Below are 26371 nucleotides of genomic sequence, written 5' to 3'. Positions count from 1 at the left end.
CAAAGATCTAATTTTTTTTTTTTTTAATGTTTATTTTTGAGAGAGGGGAGGAGCAGATAGAGGGAGACACAGAATCCGAAAAAGGCTCCAGGCTCTGAGCTGTCAGCACAGACACCGGGCTGGAACCCCTGGACTGCGAGATCATGACCTGAGCTGAAGTCGGAGGCTTAACCGACTGAGCTACCCAGGCGCCTCAAAACAAAGATTTAGTTAATAGATTAACATAATTGAATATGCAACACAATAACACTTTTAAAAATTAGATTCATAAGTTACATGAATCTAGCTAATGATTCCTCTTAGTGGTCTGTATCTATTAATGTATACAAGGCAAATGAGACCTTTAGGCTTGAAAGCACAATCAGATGCAGGAATGAAACAGGTCTTGAAATGAAACCGGAATCACGTGTTCCTGTTCAATTCCATCAGTAGATGGCCACCCACAATCACCTTAGAACAGTATGAAATTCAGATTTCATTCTGTGACCTTTTGAAAACTGAGGTCAATCAGAGTCAGTACCAAGGCAAAAACAAATTTAGAAGATACAGTCTTTCTTTAGCTGTTCCCCCACACCCTGAGGTCCTGGATATCCCAGAACATCCAAGATCAGATTGTAAATCTATAAATCACTTGAACACACAAGCCAGTAACTACTCAGCAGTACTTTGCCATCAGTGTCTTTCTGCCACTCCTCATTCCAACTCCTGCCAGTTTCTCCCACAGCACTCCCAAATCTCTGGCTTCCTTGAGGCCTAGGAACCCCTGACCAACTATTGATATAGCGCATTCCTCAATGCTTAATTTCTCAGAATCTTAAGCCGTGTTTTAAGATACAAGGCCAAACAATATAGCAATTCTACTTTCCTTTAATTTCATGTTTTTAGATTTTCCTTAGAAATTAGAATATAGAGTGGGTCATTACGCAAATAATGAGTATGTGAATTAATCAGCACTTTAGAAACTTCTACATCAATACTGTAAGTCATATTCTAAGTCAAGCGCTCTTTCACCTTTTGGCCCTCACTCATCTTTAACCTCAGTGTGGATTCCTGGAACAAGTTTCTTGAATCTGTTGTTAACTAGATTAACAACACTAAGGTATAGCAAGGGACAGAGCATTTTCCCTTCCTTATGGTGCTGGGAGTTGGGGCAGGGGGATGCTGAAGAATGAGGAGGGCTGCTATAGGTTCTGACCCTCACTTCAATGAAAGCTGCTTCAGTTAACTCAACACTTCTCTATCCTGGGGGGACAAGGGAAGAAGGAGAGAGCAAAAGTGGTAAAAAGCAGCAATTTGTAAGTCCTGCTTTTAAGTCCGAGGTCTCTGCTTTTAGCCACAGTTAATTTCAGGGTTTAAATTAACCTCAAATAACTGCAGTTGACTTTGTCTCTTCTTCCTTCTATCTGGTTTGTGATCTACTGTTTCTAACTTAATAATCTTACTGTATTTGTCTAGAGAAGTTTGTTATAAGTACTTCTTTAGAAAAAGACAAGATACAAATATTAAATAGAAACAAAGCTCTTTTCAGAAAAGGTTTGCCTTTTCTCTTTTTCACATGAATTAACCCTTTAGATGTGAAGACCCCAATAGCTGATAAAAATCAAGATTAAGTTTTAAGATAATTTTTAAAAAATCTTTTGACTGTAGTTACTTAGTAGAAAAACAAATTATGATTTTTAAGCTTGTTTTGACCAAATGGAAATAGTTAACAGTTATTACTTCCACCAGATGTTAACAGTATATGATTTATATAATTCTCTACTTTGAGATACCCAGGTTCTCTAAGAATACTTCCTTCAAACAGACTTCCACTTGGCTTGCTTATACGCTTATGAATACTCCAAAGAATAAAGTAATGTGGGTTTAAAATTTAGTCCCAGCATATCCTAGCTACTTGGGTCTGGGTACACCCAAGAGTCCCCAAGAGGCCTTGCAGATTCCAGAATTACCAGTATAAGATTACAGAACTATAGTTCACTTGGACCCATAGACCAATAATTCTAACTATAGGACAAGCTTAATTGTAACAATTTGTTTTAATTTTGCAATTCAAAAAATATTTTTGGGGGGCCTGGGTGGTTCAGTCAATTGAGCATCCACCTTCAGTTCAGGTCATGACCTCATGGTTCAGGAGTTTGAGCCCCACATCAGGCTCACTACTACCAGTGCAGAGCCCGTTTTAGATCCTCTGTCCCCCTCTCTTGCACCCCCCCGGCTCATGCTATCTCTCTCAAAAAAGAACATTAAAATTTTTTTCACAAGTATAATCTATTTTTCCCAAAACCAAATAAGTAGATAGGATAGATATTACATTTTCTAATTTCTTTAAATCTTTCCCAGTTTTTATCTTTTAAATCTTTGCTATAGCAGTGAAACCAACCAATTAGATTTGAAGGGTTCTTCATACAAAATTTTAGAACCCAAATCTTGCTTTTTTTTTTTTCCCTTTGAGGGAGTTTTGTTTATTATTGCCAATGTTGAACAATGTTCCACCATCCCTTAGGACTTAGATTAATAACAATTATCTCTCAGCAAGACTGGTATAGAAAAGGTCCCCTGGAAAGTTTAGTTTAGGGCCAGCTATTTCAGATTTAATTGAACACTTTATCTTAACGGAAAATGAAAAAAGAAAACAGATCTTGCTTAAAATATGGTTAAATCTACCTGGTTGGCAGGGACTTTCAATGAATGAACTTTCAAGACAAGCAAATGCATATTTTCTAGCAAAAGATTGCTCCTCAGTAGGACAACCCCAAATCTTTAACCTGCTGTTAAATTTCAGGAGGTCCTCAATGATACGGAATATGATTTGGAAATATTTTTATCACTTAGCATTTAGCTGATATATGTAGAGTGATTTTTACTCTAAAGAGCCATCCATCAGGAGTAGGCTTGCATCAGTAAGTTGCCAGAATTTATGTTCTACAACAGTACACGTTTCCTAGCTGTCAGGCTTACATAGACCTTTTGGAAGACCTTGGGGATATAGTCTATCGTAACGCCATACAGTGAAAATGATCGCTCTTTTCAGAGAACACAGTGGTGTGTTGGACAAATGTTACAAGCATATTAAAAGCAGAAATGTCGGACTCCAGGGATTCCATTAAGTATCCTTATTTCTTTCATTACAGAATAAAAACCCACTTTAAAATATTTTTAATTAAGTATAAGATGAAAGTAACCCTGCTGATCTTTGATTCTATAAAATGTCAGTAATCTTCCTAAAATTATCATATAATGAAAAAATATCTTACATATTCTCAGACTAGCACAAGACATACAGGTTTCCAGGGTTCTGAAGAAAAGGATAATTTGGGGTTTTGTAGGCAGATAATATTATTAATAATTTACTTAACAGAGCACACCTCACAGAGGTAACTCGAATGTAAATATATTATCTCAGATAAAAGATTTGATTTCACTAGTTTTATATTTAACTTGGCAAACTTTCAGTCTTAGATGAAGCTTTCAATGAATGCTTTAACTATAGGACAACAGATACTGAACACAGAATCAGGAAATGTAAACAAATGATCTATTTCAACTGGATATGGGTGAACCTAGCCTGCTTAATTAACCAAGATCTCCAAGACCTAACTAAACTGTCATCCACATGACTGCCATGCTGCATTCCAAGAATTCCTGCTTGCAACCCAAATCCTGAACAATTCACCATTCTGCTATTAAAATGACCTTTACTGACCCCTTCTCTAACACATGCACCTCCACTGAGACCTAGAAGAGCTTTGCTTTAGAGTATCATGTCCAATCCATAAACCCTCCTCCTCTCCAGCTTGATGTCTCAAAGACCCTCCCACACATACTCTTACCAACCGAACTCCTAAACCCAAGCTTCCCTCCTTTCCCTACTAAGAATTTAAGAGTTTTTTCTTCATTCAATCAATTCTCCCTCCCCCAATCTTTTCCACAAAGGCAAATTGGAAAAAAATGTTCTAAATTTTACTCTCAAATTGACAATGTTTTTAAAAACAAAATTTTTTTAATCTTTATTTTTCAGGGAGAGAGAGAGAGAGAGAGAGACCGAGCAAGAGTTGGGGAGGGACAGAGAGAGAGGGAGGCAGACACCAAAGCAGTCTCCAGGCTCTGAGCTGTCAGCACAGAGCCTGACACAGGGGGTCAAACCTATGAATCATGAGATCATGACCTGAGGTTGGACACTTAATGGGATAAGCCACCCAGGCGCCACTCTCAAAATGACAATGCTTTGAGTCTTCACTACTCAACATGTACTTTCTCAATAAGTATTTGCTTAATATTGTATTTTCAATTAATATGTTTCTTTCCCAAACATCTAGTTTTTCAATGTGCTGCCCTCTAACTATCAACTAAGATTATTAGCTTCTAGAGGTATGGCACCAAACACTAACTCCCAAGGAATAACACATAATAAAATGAATGCCATGCTAGATTAAGCATACATGTTTAATCAATGCTTTTGCTACTGAGCTTCTGAATTCCAGATTCTTTTAGTTTTGTATTTTTTAAAGTGTGATCCTTTATACCTTGAGATACTCCATAAAAGTTACTGTAAGAAAGTATAATCTAGTGGTTCTGAATAGACCTGGAGTCAGAAAAAGCTTAGGACCAAATTCTAATTCCAATTCCTGTTACCTGGAACAAATAACTTAAACCCTGTAAGCTTTTGGCTTTCTTGTGTGTAGAATAAAGTCAATCTAATAGTATCTACCCCAGAAGTTTATTAAGATTAAAATTTATAATATATGTACATACCTATGTGTGTCTGGAACACTGCAGCACTTAATGTTACTAAATTTTTAAAAAGACATTTCCTTTATAAAACTTAGCTACACAGCATACATACAATATTCATGTGAAAAAAAAACCCTTTATTTCTATAGTTTCTTCTAAGTGTAAAGGAAAACACATAATCTTCTCTAAATTAACAATGGTAACTATCCTCAGAGATCAAGTATCCAGATCTCAGACTTTGCCTAAGCCAGTTTTGAACACCTTTTGCCCCAAACATAAATGACAGTCTCCCTCAACCCCCTACACTAATAACCTAGTTCCAATGATAAAAAATATATATGGCCAATTGTGCTGGTTATTAAGCTATCTTTTCTCCATAGCTCCAAACCACAATTCTATACTTAACTACAAAATACAGGGGTTGGACCTCTGTAAACAACATTTCTCCTTTGCTAGCTCAATTTTTCTTGGGCTTCACTAGGGAGGACTAGAAGAGTAAAAAAAAAAGAAAGGCAGCAGGGGAAAGAATCCTGCTGTTTCCTGTTTGCTTATTGTTCCTATCCGCATGTCCAGGGCAAAAATTCATCATTCCAGTGGCAGCACTTGGTTCCAGCCTCCAGCTTCTTCTCATCATTACCCAATACTGACAATACCCTTTCCTCAAATGTCCCCAAGTCCCTGCTCTATAGAACCTTTCCTCCAAGCTTCTAGTTTCTGGCAATCTCAACCTCTATCTTCCATTCCCTCAGCTCCAGACATGGTACTTGCTTCCTATAGTTATCTATGTCAGTGTTCCCTTTCTGAGTTTTTTGTTCTCCAGTATCAAATTAACCTATTCCTATTACTACACTATTAAAACATCTAGTTGTACTCTTCCTCCTGTCTGAAATCTGACATTGATATTATTCAGAGGGGTGGGGATAGGAGTTAAAAAAATTTTTTTTAGCCTTTATTTTATATAACATCTTTATGCATTACTTATGTAATTTTTAAGTGATTTTTAAAAAATTCTTTTGCCTTCTTCACACTGGTGTTCAAAACATTGTAATCTTTTTAAAGAACACACCACTAGTAAATCCCCCAGAAAATTTATTTCCAGAGACTAGTATCAGAAAGATGGCTTTTGAAGTTGAAGCCATTAGCCACTCAACTGGATAATCTACTTATTGTGGTGTTTGCTGATGTAAGGCCATTAACACAGGCACATCAACTTAATTTTAAAGTCTTCCATTAGGAGTGCCTGAGGGGCTCAGCTGGTTAAGTGCCTGCCTCTTGATTTTGGCTCAAGTCATGAGTTCAAGTCCCACTTCAGGCTCTGGGTTCCATGCTGTGAGCATAGACTGCTTGGGATTCTCTCTCTGCCTTTCTCGTACTCACTCTGTCTCAAAATAAATAAACTTAAAAAAAAAAAAAATGAAGTCTTCCATTAGAAGTATTGTATGGATTTTCTGCAACAAAGAATTCAATAAGCCTAGCACAGTACCCATCATTTATTAAGTGCATAACAGGTATGTTTATTTCCTCCACATCTCAAAAACTTACCACCACTCTAACCTAAGGGTTGCTAACAGGCACATACTTTAGAGAATAGGCTCGTTAGCTTGTAACAAAGATGAAGGAAAAGACCTTAGCTGACAAATCCCAAACTATCAAGGCCCAACAGCAATTAAGCAGGCAAGTTTAGCAAATTAGCAAAAACAAATATTTTTATACATCACAAAATGCCATTTCATGAGAAATATGACAATAAATATGATAAATGAGATGAATATCTACCTCCACTTCCTTCTTTCTTAAAGCAAATTCACTCTTTTCTTTTTATTCCCACCTCTACTAGCCATTTTATTGGCCTTTCAACTCTATAGTTACTGTTAACAGTGAAAAAATTATCCACACCCTTCTGCAGGAGAAAACTTCCACAAACATGACGAACTAAGGTGGGCACTCTTCCCTCAACCCACAGTAAGAAGGGAAGAAACAAAACTGCTGGTATCCCAAAGAATAAGTATTTATATTAAGAATAAAGAAGTTATCTTAGTAAGCGACAAAAAGTAGCTTGGATTATTTGTTCTAATAAAGTGGCAGAAGACAAGCAAGCCTAGATTTATTTTTACCTGTGTTTTACTCTTCACGTTTATTTTTTAATTTGCTGGAAATCAACATATTTTGTGATCAAGACATAGAAGGCAATTCATCAATAAGGGTGATAAAATTTTTTTTAATTTCAAAGAATATTTGTTGCCCTGGATATTACTACTGTGAGCATTGACTTCATATTCAAAATTAAATTTTAATATGGTGAGCAATTATCTTGCTTTCTAGTTAACTATTTGAAGTGTCACCACTGTTATATTATTCCCTACTGATTTGTTTGTTAAATTTCTAGTGGGTTAACTCTTTATGGAATACTCTAGGAAGCTCACAATATTTCAAGTGCATCAAATTATTACTGTACTTTAAATTTAAAGCAAGAAATCTAAAGAAAGGTCACTGAAATAGACAACTTTCTTCCAGAGAGTCCCTACCAGCAGGAACCAGATAATCAGTGAAGGATCAGAATGGGTACCAATTCCCTACAACCTATCTCCCATTACCACTTGTCTCCCCCCTAACATACATTTCTACAAGGCAGAAGAGCCCACCAATACCTGGAAAGTCTGTCTCTACTGTTTCCTGCTGAATCACAAAATGTTCCTTTATACAGGTAAAACATAATCTTAAATATTTCTGTGGCTTAGTTTTCTATTTTCATCATTGTGACGTTTCACTGAGTGATAATTATCTTAACAGATCACAATTCCAAAATTTAAATCTTTCATTTTGTCAAGAAATCAGACGATTCAAACTGTACTCAATTAGTTTAAGGAAATATCCAGATTCAACTGTCACAACTTACGTTAAGACACGAGAAGTGTTATCGAACGTAATACATGAGGATAAATGGGTCTATATGCACACTTTTTCCTTCCAAACTGCAAGACATGACTCTTAAAAAAGGAATTATGCGTGTATTGAGTCATCATCCTGTATTGAAATATAAAATGTCAAACCTGTAATGGAAAAATGTGCTATTCTGTTGCTATATGTATTTCAATTTTTTTTTCTGAAACTAGTAGTTCAAAGAGAAAAGATTTAAGAAACATACTATTGAGCATTAACAGACACTCGGAATCAAAATAAAACAGAAAATTTACCATACTTTAAAGTACTACTAAAATAAAGACTTTATTAATGAAAGTCTGCATAATGTGTACATCAAAACAAAAGTGACTACTGATGCCGAATAAAAAACTTTCAGAGAATGTGTACCACGTGATTCAATTTTTTAAATTTTTTATATATATATATATAAAAGCTATATTATAAATACAAAGCTAAACTATTAGAGTGCTAACAATACTGCTCATACAAAGAAAATTAACAGTAGTAAAATATGAATACATAAGACACTTATTTTTGGTCCTTTTGGAAAAAGAGAACTAAGTTGGGTTTCTTTTTAACATGGCTCCAGCACAAAAATAGAATATGAGATGTAACTGCAACATTCTTAGTGTTTATCCTTGTAATTCTTTAAATGTCACCCGTCATAATAGCAATGAACTCCTCTTGATTTACTGCGGTAAGAAAGAAAATATAAGTCAGAAATACAAATTCTTCACAGGACAATTGTACTATTTTATACTAAGTATTTTTAAATTTTGTATTATACAAAATTGTTAATAAATTAAGACATATTATTTTGCTTTTACTTCTTTGATAGGAAGTTGACCACGTTTATTAAGTAGAACCTCATGAATACAAAAATATATAATGTGATAAACAATATGAATATAATATTAATGACAGAAAAGACATATTATTTAAGTTACAAAAAAGTCTATCATAATGACAATATTTACATACACTAGCAAAAATAGTTTTAAAGCTTGAAATTTTTAATTTTTTAAATGGTTAAAAAAGCCTCTTTATTATCTTTATTCTATGAGTTCATTTAGCAATCCCTTCCTTCATAAACAAGTTTAAATCTATCATACATGTACATTAGAATTCTAAAGGAAGAAAATATAGAATTTTTTAAAAAGTCAAATTGTTGTTTGATTTTTTATATATTTAAAAGCCACTTAAAAATATTTGAAAACATCTAGAGTAATAGTAATTTTAAAGGGTACAAATTTAATCTTAATTAGCTAGATAATACAGCAACTATAAAATATAGATGTAAATGCAGAAACCATCACTCATAAACAGAAAATGTTACCAAAACTATAAATAAAATTCAGTAAGAACCTACAGTGTATAAAGCACCATATTTAAGAAGGCAACCTAGAAATAAATAGGTAATAATCTTATTAAATATAATTTTTAAAACCAATATATACAAATATACACAATTACTAATAGAAATGTTCAGAAAAGAATGCTCCCTCTTTGTAAAACAGGTGATTTCATGGGGTCCAAAACTTAACACATACCTTAACAAAACACTGGTTATGAATGATCATTTTGATAATAATAGTAACACTGAATGAGGAAAAGAAAGATCTGGATTCCAGTCATATCTCTGATACAGAACAGTTCTGTGTCTTAATTTTTTCATCTGAAAATACTGAACTACAAGATTATCTTTTTAGGTTGTTTCTACATGGTAATATATGAAAACATTCCAATGACTCAAACATTTTTAATTGCCTAGTGAATGCCTACACCATCCTAAGAGTTGTGTAATATACCAAAGCAGACACCAGGGTTCCTAATCTACAGTATCTTGAAATTTAAGTGAAGAAGATATTAGGTAATATAAAATTATTTTTAGTTTTCTTAGGAGTAACAATGGTATCATAATTTTGAAAAACAATATCCTTATTCTTAGCAGATGCATGCTAAAATGTGAGGGAGGTCAAGTTCAGGACGTATTTTTCAAATGATCCAGAAAAAAAATACACACTACGGACAATGCAAATACAGTAAAATGTTAACTGCTGAATCTAGGTAGAAGGGGTAGAAGGTATAAAGGTGCGTATTGTACTAATATTTTTTCCCTCTATGTTTGAGAAAATTCATAATGAAAAGTTAGAAAAATATTAACCAATTAAAACACATTGAGGAGATGAAAGATGTACATCAGGAATGAAAAAAATATACTGGTTCCAGTTTTAATAATCATGTACGTCATGTTTCATACCAGAAACAGAGAACTGCTGTATAAGACAAAACATGATCTATTATTAAAATAATACACATATCTATGTTGAAAAAAATTCCATCATAATGGGAAAAATCATTACTTCTGAGAAAAACTTCGGCAAGAATAAATCTTGATTTGGGCTCTAAAATAAAACATAGGATTTGGTTTGACAGGAAGTGGAAAGAAAGCTAAGGTATGAGAATACCTTCAGCAACATAGTTAAAAAAAGAAAATAGTGCAAAAATAAGCTCTAAGAAGTTAAGAAGAATAAGTTGGCCAGAAGCTGGTAATGAACCATGAATCCATGCATTTCAATACTAAACATCTGCAAGACATTATGACACAGTAGAACACATAACCTGTAATATTTTCAATGATCTTACAAATTCTAGTAGTGATCTTTGACTTTCGTATAGCTTCATAACTTTCTCCATCAATCATATATCGAGTTTCTATACTAATAAATCTAGCACAATGCCCACCTTTAAATAGGCATCTGATAAAATATTTATTGAATCAAACAAATATAACACTTTTCTCCTACACTGCCTCTTTATTTTATTTTATTTTTCATGTTTATTTTTGAAAGAGAGAGAGAGCAAGCGAGCATGAGCAGGGAGGGACAGACAGAGAGGGAGTCACAGAAGTCAAAGCAGGCTACATACAGGCTCTGAGCTGTCCGCACAGAGCCCAACACAGGGCTTGAACTCACAAACCCCACAAACCGTGAGATCATGACCCGAGCAGAAGTCGGACGCTCAACCTACTAAGCCACCCAGGTGCCCCTCCTACACTACCTCTTTAAACAAAATTTTCATAAATCAATCACTTCATTGGGTTAATCTTATTACAGGTATTTTAAATACAGAATTTATTACCTAATAAAGATAAATTATCTACAAATTAAGTAGATTAAGTACCTTAGAGACTACCTGGCTTTAGAGGAAAATTTTAGCAAAATTTAGACAAATTTTAGCATCTGAAGTGACAGTTGAGTCTTTTATTGAATGCTGAGTATTGAATATTTTATATACTAAAATAGCATGTAATTTTTAAAATTCCATAAACATAGAAACCTAATTTTATTTTTTAGCATAAGAGGTAACACAGTGTTATGGATAAAAGCATAAACAGGTTATAAATCTCTTGGAACATTAGTTTCTTCATTTATAGATGCATCCATCTATCCTATGCATTAATATAGATAATACTATATTTACTTCACAAAAGCCATTATGAAAATTAAGTGACATAATACACAATGTAAATGCCAAGCACAGAATCTAACAAGTATTAACTACTAAATAAGTGTTAATACTTATCATAATTATTTAAAAGATGGTCCACTTTGGGTTTTTAAATGTTGATTTTTCCAAAAATATTTACTGTGTTTTACAGATCTTGGGAGTGATAATTGGGAAAGCATTCTTTCTGTATCATTAGCACAGCTCTATTTAGATCTTGCATTATATCTTTTTTTCCTTTAACTCCTTCACTGTATTTATTATTCTAAATACACAATCAACATTTCATTTTCACTGCTCCTAAATACTAAAGTATGAAAAATTCATAAAGACAGAAGAATTACCAAAGTCTACAAAAAAAGACAGCAAGTATTATGATCTTTACTAGTTTAACATATACAAAGAAAACAGGTTATATTTAAACAAAACTGCAGCCAAAAGAATCCAAATTAATCAAATTAACAAGTTTTTCTAAAATGCCACTCATACTTTTTCCAAAATAGGCAGGTTTTCATACAGCTACAGAGACCCATGTAAGTTATGGCAATATCCCAAAGCCAGACTAAAAATGGATTACAGTTCATTGTTTCTGAATATGAAAATGTCTTTCAACAATGATTTCCTGGACTTGCCACAATAATAAACTTAGTACATCTTGTTTGAGAAACAGATAATATAAAATAGCTACTATGAATTCTGAAAAAGTATATTTATCAATTACAAGAGCATTTATAGATATAAATAAAAAACAGTAGTATATGTATGCATGTGCAAGACTATTATTCATATGGTCAAAGACAATATTTGATGCATACACCTAGACCCCATGTAATACTTCAGAAGTCCCTCACCCCCCAGAAATTCAAATCCCAGACTGGATACTAGATTAGATGAATTTAATATGTTAAGAACACCTTCCTCCACTTGCATAAAAGACAAATCTTAACAATAAAAGATTATGCACCACTGTATTATATTTGTAACCAATCTCTTAGAAAAAAAAGAAAAAATGTTACTTGCCTGTTAGTCATTTAAACAAATGACAGTAGGATGCCCAAGCAACAGTTATACAGTGACTTAAAGTAAAGTTAGCATTGAGAACCAAAGTAATGTTTTAAGTAAGTATGCACTAAAATCTTCAAGCAATGGGGCTTGAACTCTTGAGTTTCAAAAGCAACAAACAGAGCGGACTAACAAGAGATGTAAGAAATGGGACACATTTTCTATGCAAAGTTTCACATTGTTTAAATTTAAGAGGCAGCTTCATAATTAATATTTTCCTCTAATGTCAAATTAAGCTAATACCAAAACCTAATTTGCATGTGCCTAACACAGGAAAAGAAAATAACTCTAATCTTTTGACACAGGTAGTAGCCGTTACTGACGATTTATGAAATAGACATACCAAGATTTTCTATGCTACTTAAGATAGTACCTTTATAAAACAGAGCTGCTTTGAAATTAGTTAGGGTAACAGCCAACAGCTTGGTAAGACACAAAAATTTTTTAAATATGAAGGCAGTGGATACTATCTTTGTTTTAAAAACCATCTTTGTTTTAAAATATAAACAGGGGCACTTGGGTGGCTGAGTCCGTTAAGCATCCAACTTTGGCTCAGGTCATGATCTCACGGTTCCTGAGTTTGAGCCCCATGTTGGGCTCTATACTGACAGTTCATAGCCTGGGGCCTGCTTTAGATTCTAGGTCTCCCTCTCTCTCTGTCCCTCCCCCACCTCTCTCTCTCTCTCTCTCTCTCTCTCTCAAAAATAAACATTAAAAAATAATTAGACTCTTAAATACAGAGAACTGAGGGTTGTTGAGGGGATGGGGGAGAGGGGAAAATGGGTGATGGGCACTGAGGACACTTGTTGGGATGTGCACTGGGTGTTGTGTGTAAGCAATGAGCCATGGGCATCTACCCCGAAAACCAAGAGCACACTGTGCACGCTGTATGTTAGCCAATTTGACAATAAATTATATTTTAAATAAATAAATAAATAAATAAGTAAATATAAATCTATCAACACCCTTCAAAGAACTAGTATTAAAAAAAAAGTTTTATATTCCTCAAATAATATTTACATAAATATGAGAAAGTATAATACACAACTCTAAAGTACAATCTACAAACCTGAACTTATAGCTACTGTCTTACCTCCTTATTAAAGCATGACAGTATTGCCAAAGTAAAGTATGTATTATGTACATATTTATGTATGTATGTATAGGTGATACTCTATCAACATGTATCTACTGTAATACACACTCCTGGGTCAGGGCTTTAAATCAACCAACATCAGAGCACTCACTGTGTTCAAGAAAATGCAGGAAAATATAAAGATAAGTAAAGATACAAAAAAAGGAAAACAAGTTTCCATTTAGTAATAGGCACCTTCAAATATCTTCCTTTAAAATACTTACAACCACCTGGAAGGTATTACCATTCTCACTTTAATAAATGGGAAACCACAACTCAGAAAACACTGAAAACTCGCACATTACAGAGCAACTATGTAAAGTGGCAGAGATTCAATTCAAATCCAGATCTGTAGGTTTCCAAAGCCTCAGGCCTTTCACCCTATAGGATTCCATACTGCTCTTAAGGAACTTATAATATATTGGAGAGTTACACATGTAAATAACTAACAGAAGGCATTGTACAGAACTGTCAAATACCGTGTTCCTCTAAATGCTATGGACCCTCAATGGCAGTCTCCATAACTCATACAGAGGCCACCAAGAGGAGGCTTGAGAAAATGGAATTTTAAAATGAATCAGAGAGAAAGACTAACATTTTAGCAGACAGGAACTGGCAATTACAATATTCTAGGATTAAGGAATGGCATGGCATAAAAAAGTGTTTTCAGGGTAGAATATATTTGGTCAAGGCATGTATGTATGGGAGGTGAAAGTTAAAGCAGGACACTGAAGAGCTCAGTAGGAAATAAAACTGGATAGTTAGGGCAGAATCTATCTTAGAGAGCTTTGAAATTTACTCTGTAGGCAGTGAAGAATCATTCAGTGTTCGAAGAGAGGAATGACATCATCAAACCTGTATTTTAAGAAAAGAATGTTATAGGGGCGCCTGGGTGGCGCAGTCGGTTAAGCGTCCGACTTCAGCCAGGTCACAATCTCGCGGTCCGTGAGTTCGAGCCCCTCGTCGGGCTCTGGGCTGATGGCTCGGAGCCTGGAGCCTGTTTCCGATTCTGTGTCTCCCTCTCTCTCTGCCCCTCCCCCGTTCATGCTCTGTCTCTCTCTGTCCCAAAAATTAAAAAAAAAAAAAAAAAACACGTTGAAAAAAAAGAAAAGAATGTTATCAAGAAACTAAATTAGAGGGTAGAGGCTCATAGGCATAGAGGGCAATTAGGAGGGTAAAGGGACTGTAGAGTCAGTAAGGGCAGAAACCACATCTGCCTTCCTCATTGTGTAGCAGCACCAGATTGCACATAAGGCACCATATCCAGCAGGCATTCAAGGAAATAATGAATGGGGCTATAATAACATTCCTACAAAGAAATTAGGGCCAGAACTAGGGCAGCAGCAGTAAACAAAGACATAAAACAGTTTCAAAACATTTGAAGAGTAGAAACAATAGAACTTAGTTACAGTTTAGAAGAGCATGTAGTTTAAGGAAGAAGTCATTAAAGGCTGATGTTTTATGGGTGCCTGGGTGGCTTAGTGGGTTAAGCGTCTGACTCTTGATTTCAGCACCAATGATAATCTCATGGTTTGTGGGACAGAGCCCCGTGACGGGTTCTGTGCTGACAGCACAGAGCCTGCTTGGGATTCTCTCTCCCTCTCTCTCTGCCCCTCCCGACTTTCACACACATGAACACAGTCACTCAATCTCTCTCTAAAAAAATAAACACTTTTTAAAAAGTGGACATTTTTTACCAAGTAGCTGAAATTTTGGTGATGTTCAAAAAGGATTTTGGTGATCCTCAAGGAAAGATTTTGGTGATGCTCAAAAAGTAAAGTACCTTCCTGAAGTGTGGAACTTGATTTTACAACCAGTTTATTTGGTTTTAAAGGTCTGCTTCATTCTAAATTGAATTATGTGAAATGTTTATGCAAAAACCCCACTATAGGGTGAACAACAATTATACCAAATAGAGATACTTTACAATGAGTCTTGAAAATCATTTGATTTTAGACAAATTTACTATATGCATATATCAGTAATAATACCTAAAATATGTGTTTTACTCAAAACTTACTTTCTCCATCACCATCTTTATCAAATTCTTCTATCATAGCCCGAAGTTCTTCATCACTCATGTTTTCACCCAGTTCTCTGGCAACACGTCGCAAATTTCTCAAGCTTATTTTACCTGAATCATCATCATCAAATAGTTTAAATGCCTTTAATATTTCTTCATGTGGATCTCTTTCCAATATCCAGTCTGTCACTACAGTTAAAAAGAAATTTTAAAAAAAATTTAAAAACACTTCATAATCACAAATGCATTCGTGAAATCAAAAAGTACTAGATGAGAATTAAAGTTGTGAATCTTTCAACATTTAGTTTGATAATAAAATGCCAAATCAGAGCCCGAGAACCCAAAAGGTAAAACTCAAATTATAAAAATCAAATCTGGGTTTTAAAATTTAATCTTTATGTTATCAACAATTCATCCTATTATAAGAGTAAGCAAAACTATCACACACAGAGGCAAAATAAAAAGGACTACATACCATATTTATTTAAGGTCTACCATTATCAAGAATTGTACTAGGCTCCACTAACACCAAACAAAAAAGTCTAGGAGTTTGTAACTTAGCTATAGAGATGGTATATCAACAAAACAATTAAAGTTACTTAGATAAAAGCTGTCTGATGGCTGAACTTAAGCACATTATGGTTCCTTAAATTTAACCCTGTAATAAAGACCAAAAATTCCTGACAAATTCACTGCCATCATCGACAGAGATACAATTTCAGACAGACGAAAATTCTACCGATAGCTTCATGATTTGAGGAAAGTCTTGGTTTTCAAAAATATGAAAAGTAGTTACTGAATATGACTGTAGCAAGAACCACCTCTCCCCCTCTGCCCCCAAAAAAAGAAAGTCTGGAAAGATCTCTCTAAAATCACGCCCATTTTGTTCACCAAGATAATAACTCTCAAAAAACTACAATTAAAAGCGAGGAATATCAGACTTCAACAGCAATAATATATTCTAATAGATTAAAGGTAGTAATACAGAATAATGTAGTAAACTTAAACACTATTTTTAATATTCACAGTCATTAATCAATAGCCACAACAATAAAAATTAAAGTAACAATCTGTGGTATAAAATTTTTTCAGTTACTAGATAAAAATCTGAAAATATCTAAGTAAACATCTCTGAAGTAATTCTACAAGCTAGTCTACTACTATAACAAAAATTATTTATGACTTTCATCATGCCATTAAAAATAATTCAGTTCTAGTAAGGTTGACAGAATCATTAAAAACTTGCAAATGCTTATAGATGGAAAGTTTAATGCACTCAAAAGGAAAAATACAATTCAAGCCCACAAAAAATTATTGTTGTTTTGCTGTACTATCACTGTATTTGGTTAAGTAAGCTTTAGAGTAAGTACCTATTTAAGCTAACGTTAAATCATCTACATATACGTTTAATAGTTTTCTATTACCCGTTAATTGTATCCAAAAAGTCTTTCAAGTAACTAATTGAAGTATATTACTATAAGTATGCAAATCACCCAAGCTCATAAATATTCAGTCAAAAAGGAGTTGGCATATACACAGCCATAACACCAAAATAAAATACCATGCTTAACTCTATGGCTCATACTCAACTTATTTTGAATTTAGTCCCAACAAAAAAGCAGGACAAGGAAAAAAAAAAGTGTTAAGAAATTTTCTTCACCAATTAAATAATTTACATGACAGGTGAACCAAAAAAGCAGCTTGCTGAAAGTATTAATGTACTTAAAGAAGCAACAGGGTGATGTGGGGAACAGATGGGGCTCCAAGATGTATAAATTCTTATCCCACTAGTGCTTTAATTGTGTTAGTTACTTCAGACTTATGTGTATATATAATCTTTTATCAATACTTTGCCTTAGAATACAACTTTTCTCAGGAATTATAAATACCCATAATTCTGGACAGCTAAAACATGGTATCTTTATGGTGACTCTCCTCCATGCCTTCATGCTCTATTCCTATTCTACAAAGTAGAATTGTAAGAAACACATTTTTTTTCCAAAGAAAATAAATCAACTAATATACACTTAGGTGACTTCAATCTAATTCACAAATTGCTGTCCATGTAACTTTATTTTCAAATTATACTACCATAAATATACTTCCTAAAAACAGATCTTACACATTATAAAAATCACTTAAGAACATAGCACATTAGAAAACATCACATTAAAAGTTAAAAAATCATTAAAGGTGCTGCTAGAAATACAGCTTCAACTATATTTCTCACTGCCTTTCGGGGGTTTCTATCCAAAAATACAAGTTATTTTACACTCAACATTTCAGAATTCAAATTCCTCCCACTATCACCAAGATAGCTGTTGTTTTGATGCCTGATCTCAAAAAAGATAACAGCATCATTAACAAATAATCTCTCATATTTGAAGTCTGAACATTTTTTAAGCTGATTAACCTAATCAGCGATTTATTACTACAGTGCTAAGGATACTACCCTCTTTACTCTTAAATGGGCCTCTCTCTTCATTCTCACCACCCTCAGCATAAAAAGTCTATTATTTTCTGTCTTCAGTCTCTCTGCCCTTCAACCCATCTTTAATACTCTCAACAGAGTTACCTTTCTAAAATATATCTTCTCTTCCACAGAAATTGACAATGATCATCTGCTGACTAAATTCCAAGCTCTATATGTGATGCAAGACTACCTATTTGGCCCAATACTATCTTCCACTTCAAACATACTATACTTCCAGTACCACCCTGTTGTTGCTGTTTTCTCTGCCTCCAATGTCTTTCTCTACTGCGTCCCACAATCTTCTCCTTAGGATGAAATCCTATTCACAATCCCAAAGGCCTAAATTAAAAATCCTCTCTGCAAGGTCTTCTTCAATTGCTCCAGGCCAAGAATTGACAATTCTTTTTGTTGTCAAAAAACAGATAGTAAATATTTTAGCCTTTGTGGGGGCATAAGGTCTCTGTCTAAACTACTTTCTCTGCCAACTCCTGCTTTAAACAAAATTATAATTTACCACAGAACACCACAGCTTATTATTACTTACATTTAAATGGTAAGCTCCTTGAAAGACCCTCTTGGTAACTTCTAATTAATTCCCCTCCCTAAACCCAACACAGTACCTAATGCCAAAAAAATCAGCAAATATTTGTTAAATAAGCAAAGCAAAATGGTAATACAATATTCTATTCTAAAGAGGCAATGGAATGTGCCCAAAGATTCTGGTTACGTGTCAGACTTCATCCAGAAATATCTGTGGAACAGTATCCTTCACTAGTAATAGATGATACCTAAAACTAAGACTCAAATGTTCTGATTTTGAGTTATCTGTCCCAAAGTATAAAACATACCTTCATCTGTGGTCAGTTATTATTGAAAAATAATCCACAAATGGAGAGAATACAGAGCTCTTGACTTCAATTTCTAAACAATAATAAATTTTTATTTGACTGACGGTATTTTCAAGCAGGTCAAAAGCCTAATCTTTGAAAGTCAGAGAGAAGTTTACCCATGGCCATTAATTCTGGAAGAAACCCAGTAATCATGCTCTCTTTTTTTTTAAGTTAATTTATTTATTTTGAGACAGAAGGAGGGAGACAGAGAGAGAGGGGGGAAGAGTAGAGAGAGGGAGAGACAAAGAATCCCAAGGAGGCTCCACATGTCAGTGCAGAGCCAGAGGCGGGGCTCTAACTCATGGACCTGTGAGATCATGACCTGAGCCGAAACCAAGAGTCGGAGGCCTAACCTACTGAGCCACCCTCATACCCTGTTATTAACACAGAAAAGATGGAGGGTCAGGAAAAGGTGAATATGGCATGGGACTTTGGCTTCAACTGCTAATAAGATCACAAATTTAAAACTGTATTTACTTAAGATGACATGTGTTACATAAAATTATTAATGACAATGATATAATGCTTAAAATAGCCTGCAACTATGAAAACAGGGTAATCAGAAAAATATAAATACATGGAATACAATACTTTTTATGTTCCAGTGATGCATGTACAATTATTACGAGGCACTAAAACACAATAAAACAAAGACAATTTTTAAAGTAATACTAACAAATACTTAATAGTACTTACTATAGCTAGGCCCCTTGCTAAGCACTTTACTTATTAACTTATTTATTCCTCACAACCCACAAGATAGCCCCAATTTATAGTTGAGACACAGAGAAGTACAATGACCAAATTATACAGCTAGTAAGTGGCAAAACCAAGATCTGAACCCAAGCAATCTGGTTTCAAACTGTCCATGCTAAGCCACTACATTGTATCAAATGTGCCTGAATTGCAGCTCTTTCCTAATGGTATCATTGTCACTATATCCTAACACCTGTCTATAAATAATCTAAGTTGGAACTTGGACTAAGATCACGAACTATACAAGAGCTTCAATATTGAAAGACTGAAAGAATAAAGATGGCTCTCCTCCTCTCAATAAATCTACCAATTAGAAAAAACGAAACAAAACAAAACCAAAAAACCACACGCAATATGCTTCCCAAAGGGACAACCTGCTTCTCTAAACAGTTATTTCTCAGTGTATAAATTGAAGTTCTTCTGTGTTGTGCTTTCTTTCTCTTTTAGGCTCATCCTTTAACTTCTCTCTTCACTTTCATTTTGAGTTTTCAGATTAAAAAAATAAAAACAATGATTTAATGATAGGACTCTATCTTTTCCATATGTACTAACTGCCTTTTTTTTTTTTTTTTTTTTTTGCTTTGTGTATTGCTTCTTGCTGAATATTTACACAAAAAGTTTGTGTGTATGTGTAACTGGATTTGTTCCTAAATTTTTTACATCTCTAAAAACATATGAAATGTATATATCATGACCCATATAAAGTGGTTATCAATGGTTTAGAAAATTTATTTAATAAAAACCTGAATATACATACATTCTACATATAATATTCTACATAATGTATTTAAATTATAATAACAAAGTCCTTGCCTTCCAGAATCTTCTATACTAAAAAGCCTGATATATGCTGTAAATAATTCACTAAAATCAACTGTATAAAATTCAATCATATTAAGCTCATGACACATTATGCTTAGTTGGTTGTTCTACAATGATTTTTCCTGCTTAAGTCTGCCAAATGCCTCCTTTACCACAATCTTCTCTCCACTTGCAACTTTAAACAGATGACTTTATTCACCAAGATCAAGTCACTCAGAGTATATAGACCTTCATAAGCTGTGTCAACCTGAAGGCATGCCCTTCATCTAGAGCCAAAGATAACAAATGCTACAGGTTTTCTCTTCTCCCACTCTGCCAACAAAAATCACACACCAGAATGGTCTTAGGAAATATTTTCCATACAAAAGGATACCAAATTTTCTGTTTTACTCTAAGAAAATAATTTTTTGATCATCCTCTATCATATAATATAAACACATATTACTTAGAAAAACATCCTCCCACAAAAAGTTACACAATAGTTCCTTAGAATCTTTAGAACTAAAGACAAAATGATAAATTCCACAGGGAAGCTGTAAATCTTATATTTTCTTTGAAATTAAGTAAAAAGAGTGTCCCCCGGCCCCCATATGAGATCCACATTATACCACAATGTTCTATAACAAAATTCCATAACCCAGAGAATTAAAAAAATACTAATATTAACCAGATAATTTCCTAACAAGTGCTAATTACAAAGACTATTAAAATACACACCAACTTCATTAAAATCTTCAAAGGTGATTTTCCCTGTGGCTTCTCTGTCATAATCTTTAAGAATCTTCAGTACATCAGCTTTTTTTACATCAAACCCCAAGGCTCTCATTGCCACCTTTTGGATTAAAAGGGAAAAGCAAATTATCAAGCACTCTTTCAAAAGAAGTGACTTCTAATTCTTAAGTTTTCAGACTTAAGAGGGGCAAACACATTAATGAAACATTTAATTCTGTTGCATGTTTTATATCTCTAAAAAAACAAAGTGATAGTTTTTCTCCACTACTGAAATTAAATGGCAATTTTTTTCATTTATATATCTTTTATAGGACATACCAATCAAGTGTTTATAAAATACACTATACAATAGGCTGACGTAGTGTACAGATCATTCTACTTATTTTTTAAATGTTTATCTTGAGAGAGAGAATCCCAAGCAGGCTCCACACTGTCAGCACAGAGCATGATGTGGGGCTCAATCTCAGAAATTATGAGATTATGACCTAAGCTAAAATCAAGAGTCAGGTGCTTAACTGCCTTGAGCCACCTAGGCACCCAGTATACAGATCATTTTAACAAGTTATTTGCTCTCAAATGATTAACAACCAAAATGCAAAAAAAAGGCATAGCATAAATATTAAAAATTTATACAACAGAAGAGATAAAAGAATGAAAATAAGAGTTACCATAAGAATCTACACGATTAGTTGTTAAGTAAGTAGTTCAGGTCCCTGAGTTTAAAGAAAAGATCCAAGATCCTGTTTCTGTTAACAAGAAGAGAGACATGACACTGACTAAAGAAGTCTTACTTGGAGAGGTTCCGTTTGTTCCCTGATGTATGGATGAAATAAAGTAGAAGGGCAATAAGAAAAGGATGACTGGTATTAAAACAGATACCATAAAAAAGAGGTTTGAGGACAGTGAAAAGAGCTGCTTATCTTACCTGAACAGGAAGAGCCCAGGTGGAAGCAAGTGGTTAGCAAATGAGAAAAGGAGCTAGTAGTAAAAGTGTGGAGGGCATTCAATAAAAATTAAAGGAATGTGAACTTTATGCAGTTGATAACGAGGAGCCACTAGTTTTATGAACAATGAACAAAATGAGGAAAGAATTTTAGAAAGATGAACCTGATGGTACTATACAGAGTTAACTAGAAGCTCTAGGTAGGAAATAAGATCCCAAACCAAAATAATAACAATGGCAACAAATGGAAGAGACATTATAAAGCAAGAATGGATCAAAGCTGGGTAAGTAAAAAAATAAATAAAAAAAATAAAAAAAGAACTAAAGAGCTATTAAAATGTTGCCTTTCTCATTGTGCTAAGTGTGAGATCTATACTATCCTAAACACCAATTTTCCCTTGCATCTTTAGAAATAATTCTAGGCCCTAAAATTGACATTTTTCCTCATTAGCATCGTGTCAACATCAGACATCATTTATGTTGTCTGCACCAGAGAAAGTACATAAAGAATATACTACTAACATGTTCAAATTAAAAGAGAAATAACACTCTCACAATGTGAAAGAAGAATGAGTCACCAAAAACCAAACAAACAAAAAACAGTGGGAAGAAGAATACAGTAAAAACTGTTTAAATCTTATAGTTTGAAATCTTTTAATTATGTGAATGAAAAATAAGGCCTTACAAAGAAATTTATTTTTGTATTTAAAACACTATTCATTTTACAATATGAAAAGGAATTTCTAAAAAGATGTTAGGAGTATTATTCAATTTTCTTATAGCATTTAACTGTGAACATTTCAAACGGTTTCATATTTCCAAAACCAGTCAGTTAAAATACTTTAGAAATGTATTTTAACCAATTATCAAAAACGAACATCATTTTAACAGAAAAATATGTATTTTACATTACACTATTACCTTTAATTCATGATAATCTATTGCTTCATCCTTGTCTGTGTCAAATAGTTCAAAAGCATCTTTAATTTCTTGTTTCTGTTCTTCAGAGAGTTCTCTTCTTTTTTTCCTCTTTGTTTTGTCTACCACAAGCTCATTTCTATGAAATGAAAAGAAACAAAGTCTTTTTAGCCTACTTTAATTCTATTCTCCTATGCATCCAGATGATTAAAATGCAACAAAAAAATTAACCGATTGAATAATTTTTTAAATTTCTAAAAAGGAAGTTATGTGGGAGAATCAGAAATCTTCCGTACATGAGCCTTGCTCATTCCATAGTCTAAACTGCTATAAATTTGCACTTTCCAAAAGTGAAAAGTATTACAAGTTATTCAAAGAAATGAAGACCTTTCTTTCCTTCTAGCTTTGTATTTATTCTCACTGATACTACAGAGGAAAAAATCAGAACTTGAATAAAAAACATTGTTTTTATGACAAAAAATCGCCAACAAAAGAACAAAGCATTCATTATTTACATTGCTCTAAACATAGTGTTAAAAAATCAAAGGAAAATTCCTAACTGATGATCGTTATGTATTTGGTTTACTTCTGATATCACTTATAAGTTACCTAAATTTCTACCCAAAAAAGTTTAAAATTTAACAATTAACTTACAAAGTATTTCAGCGTGGTAGGTTACAAGTGATTTAGATTACACATAAGTTTGGCACTTTATTTACAATTTCTTTCATTGATATGTCTAAACAAACCATGAAAACGCCAAAAAAACAAAAAAAAAAGAGTGTGCTAATTTTCTATAATAAAGTGAAGAGTCTATGGTTTTGTAAATCTCACTTGTAAATTTAGATTTAGTCTCTCATAAACTCTGGCAACTTTTTTAAAGGAAATTTTATTTTAAAAGCCAGAAATGTCCTCCTTAAGAGATACTGATCTTAGCGTTCCAAAATTTCAAATGCCGCTGCAACATCTGCATAAAAACAAGTTTTGAAACCCAACAAACTCATAAAACTTTAAAATGTAAAACTCGGGTTGATTTCAGTAAAACACGTTATCTATTTGCCTGTATTTTGTTCTCTAAAATCTACAACAAAGGCAAGAGATGATTAGAAAGTGACCGAAGACGTACAATAAATAAAGCTGAGGAAAATCGGTTTATACCAGCTCGAACATTTCCCGGGGTCATTTTCTCTGAAAGGCCAAGTCCACAACAGACCTACAACTGACCCCACGCAAGGCTCCCACAGGAATCTAACCGAAGGCGGCACCAGTTTAGAGAGGCGTATCTAGCTATTTTTAAGGTATTGACGTCTACACGGGGCTGGGGGCAACAGACAGGGGGTTAGAGGTCGCAAGTGAAGGAAAGGTAAAGAAACTAAAAAATTTGAAAAATCTTAAGAGATTACCAATTAAAGTCATTAAAATGGGTCTCCGGTTATACCTTAATATAGGACCCTAGCAGAAGAGCAGTGAGGGGTTAATGTTATTCCCAAATTTTATAGTTAAATATGATGACAGCACTGCCGCTGAGGTGGGGCCGTAGACCAGGAAGGAGGAGCTGAACTAAGGGATGCTCCATGGCCTGATTTCTCGCAGAAAAACCGCGAGAAGAAACATCGCGATATTTCACTCCCTCCTCGCAACGAAAACAGCCCATCTTTTTGGTGGTGCAAAGCCCAACGCACTGATAGACGTGTCTACCTCAGCAGAAATGCACGGGGCTCATCACCTACGACACACCACGGCCCCCAGAGTGAGGGGTCCGGGCCCCGGGAACGCTGGCCGAGACTCCTCTCCCTCATCCCAAACTGCATCCCCTTCCTCGCCTCGGCCCCAACTGCCTCCCTTCCACACACACCCGCCCTGGGGCCCGCTGCGAGGTGTGGAGAGCTTTGCGGCCTCCTCATTACCGACCTCAGAGCTAAACTCATTTTCTCTTCGGACAGAGACGTTCCGCTCAAGAACGACCTTAACGCCCTACCCAAGGCAGCACGACTTCCACGAGCCGTTCAACAGACACCAACGACCTCAGCGGCCTCAAGGACCTCCCACAAGGTAGACACTTCTGAGCCGGATTGGTTGACATTGTTAATGTCCTGCCCTCTGAGGCGGAAGCGTCATTCGTCCTCTTCTCTCATTGGGTGTATCTAGCGTCAATCAAAGAAACCTCTCCTCCCTCTTGGTCTCTTGCCCCTCCTCCCGCCCTTTAGATTGGCCTGTTGCGGTTTCCCCAAATCCTTTGCGGAGCAAGGGTCTGGATATTTGCGTGGTAGAGGGAGGTTGGTAGCTGGACCTTGCCTCACGCAAGGAGGCCTGTAGTCTGTGGCGCTTGTCCGGAGACAAGACGGACAGCTCCGAGGGAAAGGAAGGAAGGGAGAAGAGGCACGCTGTGGGCTATCCTCAGTCTAGAAGGAGGGAGTAGCCGGGGAATGAGGTCTGCCAAATTTGGCTTCGCCATGTTCTAAAACTTTGGGTGGGGGTTCTAAAACACAGGCTTAAACATCCTTTTCTCCCATTCTGATTTTAGTAGATATGAATCTGCATTCTTTTTTCCTTACAAACTGGCCAAGTGATTCTAAATCAGTTGCTCTGGGTTATTTTTGTGTAATTATTGGGTTGGATTATTAGGCTACTTACGGTGAAGCTGTACTTCACCTTCTGTTAGCTCTCTTTCTCCTTGATTTTTCGATAATGTCCTTTTTTTCCCAGGGTTGTAAGCTGCTTATACACATTATCGTATACCTTCACCTCAAAACTAACTTCTTGAAGCTCATTTGGGTAATTAATTTGTTTACTTGTTCGACACTCCTCCTAAGGAAAGCTGACTTCCTTAAAGTGCAGGATTTCATCTTTCATTTGACGCTATTCCTAGTGCCTAATACAATGCCTGGTGCATTAGGTGCTCAATATTTGTTGCCTTGAATGGAATCTTGCTGTGCAAACCCACAAAGCACTGAACTAAACTGTAAACTTCATAAATAAATGAAATAGCTTGAATGTGGGGGTCGAGCAGGGGAAGGGGGAAGGTACGTAAACACTATGGTGTATGTATGAAAGATATATATGTGTTTCAAGGAGGATAGAAGAAAGTCTTCTTGAAGGATTTGACATATATGTTAGGCCTAGAAGGATAAGCTAAATTTGAACAAGTAAAACTAGTATGCTAGTATAACTCTAAAAATTAAAGGTTAGGTGCCCCTGGGTAGCTCAGCAGGTTAAGTGTGGGACTTTTGATTTGGACTGGGATCATGATCTAAAGGTTTGTGGGAGGGAGCCTTGAGTTGGGCTCTGAGCTTACAGCATAGAGCCTGCTTGGGGTTCTCTCTCTCTCTTCCTCTCTCAAATAATACAATAAACTTTTTAAAAAATAATAAAAATTAAAATTAAAAGTTAAAGGATAGCTGCCCAAAAAACAAAAGTAGAAAACTTACCCTTTTAAAGTACTTTCATAAATCACCTT

General features: G+C 34.8%; 2 protein-coding genes across 2 annotated transcripts in view; one reads left to right on the top strand and one right to left on the bottom strand.

Moving 5' to 3' along the window:
- Nucleotides 1-7930: 7930 nt before the first annotated feature.
- Nucleotides 7931-24954, bottom strand: CETN3 (centrin 3). Its single transcript, XM_058727283.1, has 5 exons — nucleotides 24826-24954; nucleotides 22918-23053; nucleotides 21039-21153; nucleotides 15378-15569; nucleotides 7931-8345 (listed from the first exon to the last, which is right to left on the bottom strand). The coding sequence occupies exons 1-5, from the start codon at nucleotides 24840-24842 to the stop codon at nucleotides 8302-8304; spliced, it is 504 nt and encodes a 167-aa protein (XP_058583266.1). The 5' UTR covers nucleotides 24843-24954; the 3' UTR covers nucleotides 7931-8301.
- The window catches only part of POLR3G (RNA polymerase III subunit G), a 102459-nt gene continuing 100939 nt past the window's right edge, over nucleotides 24852-26371 (top strand). Inside the window, exon 1 of the mRNA XM_058727256.1 lies at nucleotides 24852-24966. The gene's annotated coding sequence lies outside the window, so the exon portion shown is untranslated. The remainder of the gene's footprint in view (nucleotides 24967-26371) is intronic.

Source organism: Neofelis nebulosa, chromosome 1 (genome assembly GCF_028018385.1).
Source record: "Neofelis nebulosa isolate mNeoNeb1 chromosome 1, mNeoNeb1.pri, whole genome shotgun sequence".
NCBI lineage: Eukaryota > Metazoa > Chordata > Mammalia > Carnivora > Felidae > Neofelis > Neofelis nebulosa.
The sequence above is the reverse complement of the archived record's forward strand: the minus strand, read 5'-3'. Positions and strand labels throughout refer to the sequence as shown.